Below are 577 nucleotides of genomic sequence, written 5' to 3'. Positions count from 1 at the left end.
TTCTAAAACAGGACATTTAAATTCGCTGCCTGGGGTGGGGTGGGGAATGGGGATCGGAAGCGACGCTTGTGGTTCTTAAAAGCATTTTTACTTGGGAAAGCCGGGCAGGGAAAGGAAAGGTCAACGTCTGTTTAATTTCCACCCCCAGCCCTGGACTTCCAGCTTTAGCTCGCTGGCCTCAGCTGTTGTACACACACGGCGAGGGGGAGGGGAGGGCGGAGGCGCGGAGGAGGGGCCGGCTGGGAGGAATCTGGGCGTCCTGCCGCGCATGCGCCTTTCCAGAGCAACAAGTGGGCTCCACAGACAGAGGAAGTGTAAAGGGGGGTGGAGAGACTGGTGCAGAGCATGGCGGTGACGTCAGCGCTCCGCCCGGGCGGCATCCCGCGCGGCCAAGCCGGGGACAGCGCGAGCCGCAGCCCGAGCAGGAGCGCCGAGACGCGCCTCCGGAACGTAGAGTAACAATCACAACCCCACATTCCGGGCGAGCACGAGCGGGAACGGGGATGCGACCCGGGCCGAGGCGCCGCGCGAGCGCCTCGCAGCCAAGCGAAGCGCGCACCGCGCGCCGGCGCGCGGC

General features: G+C 65.5%; 1 protein-coding gene across 1 annotated transcript in view; it reads left to right on the top strand.

Annotated features, from left to right (window-relative positions):
* The first annotated feature begins 345 nt into the window (after positions 1–345).
* Positions 346–577, top strand: part of Irf2bpl (interferon regulatory factor 2 binding protein like) — a 3,760-nt gene continuing 3,528 nt past the window's right edge. The window contains 1 exon segment of the mRNA XM_015488336.2: positions 346–450. Within this exon segment, the coding sequence (XP_015343822.1) occupies positions 346–450 (105 nt within the window).

The sequence above is a fragment of the Marmota marmota genome, unplaced genomic scaffold (assembly GCF_001458135.2).
Source record: "Marmota marmota marmota unplaced genomic scaffold, marMar, whole genome shotgun sequence".
Lineage (NCBI taxonomy): Eukaryota > Metazoa > Chordata > Mammalia > Rodentia > Sciuridae > Marmota > Marmota marmota.
Note: the sequence above shows the minus strand (reverse complement) of the source record. Positions and strands in the feature narration are given on the sequence as shown.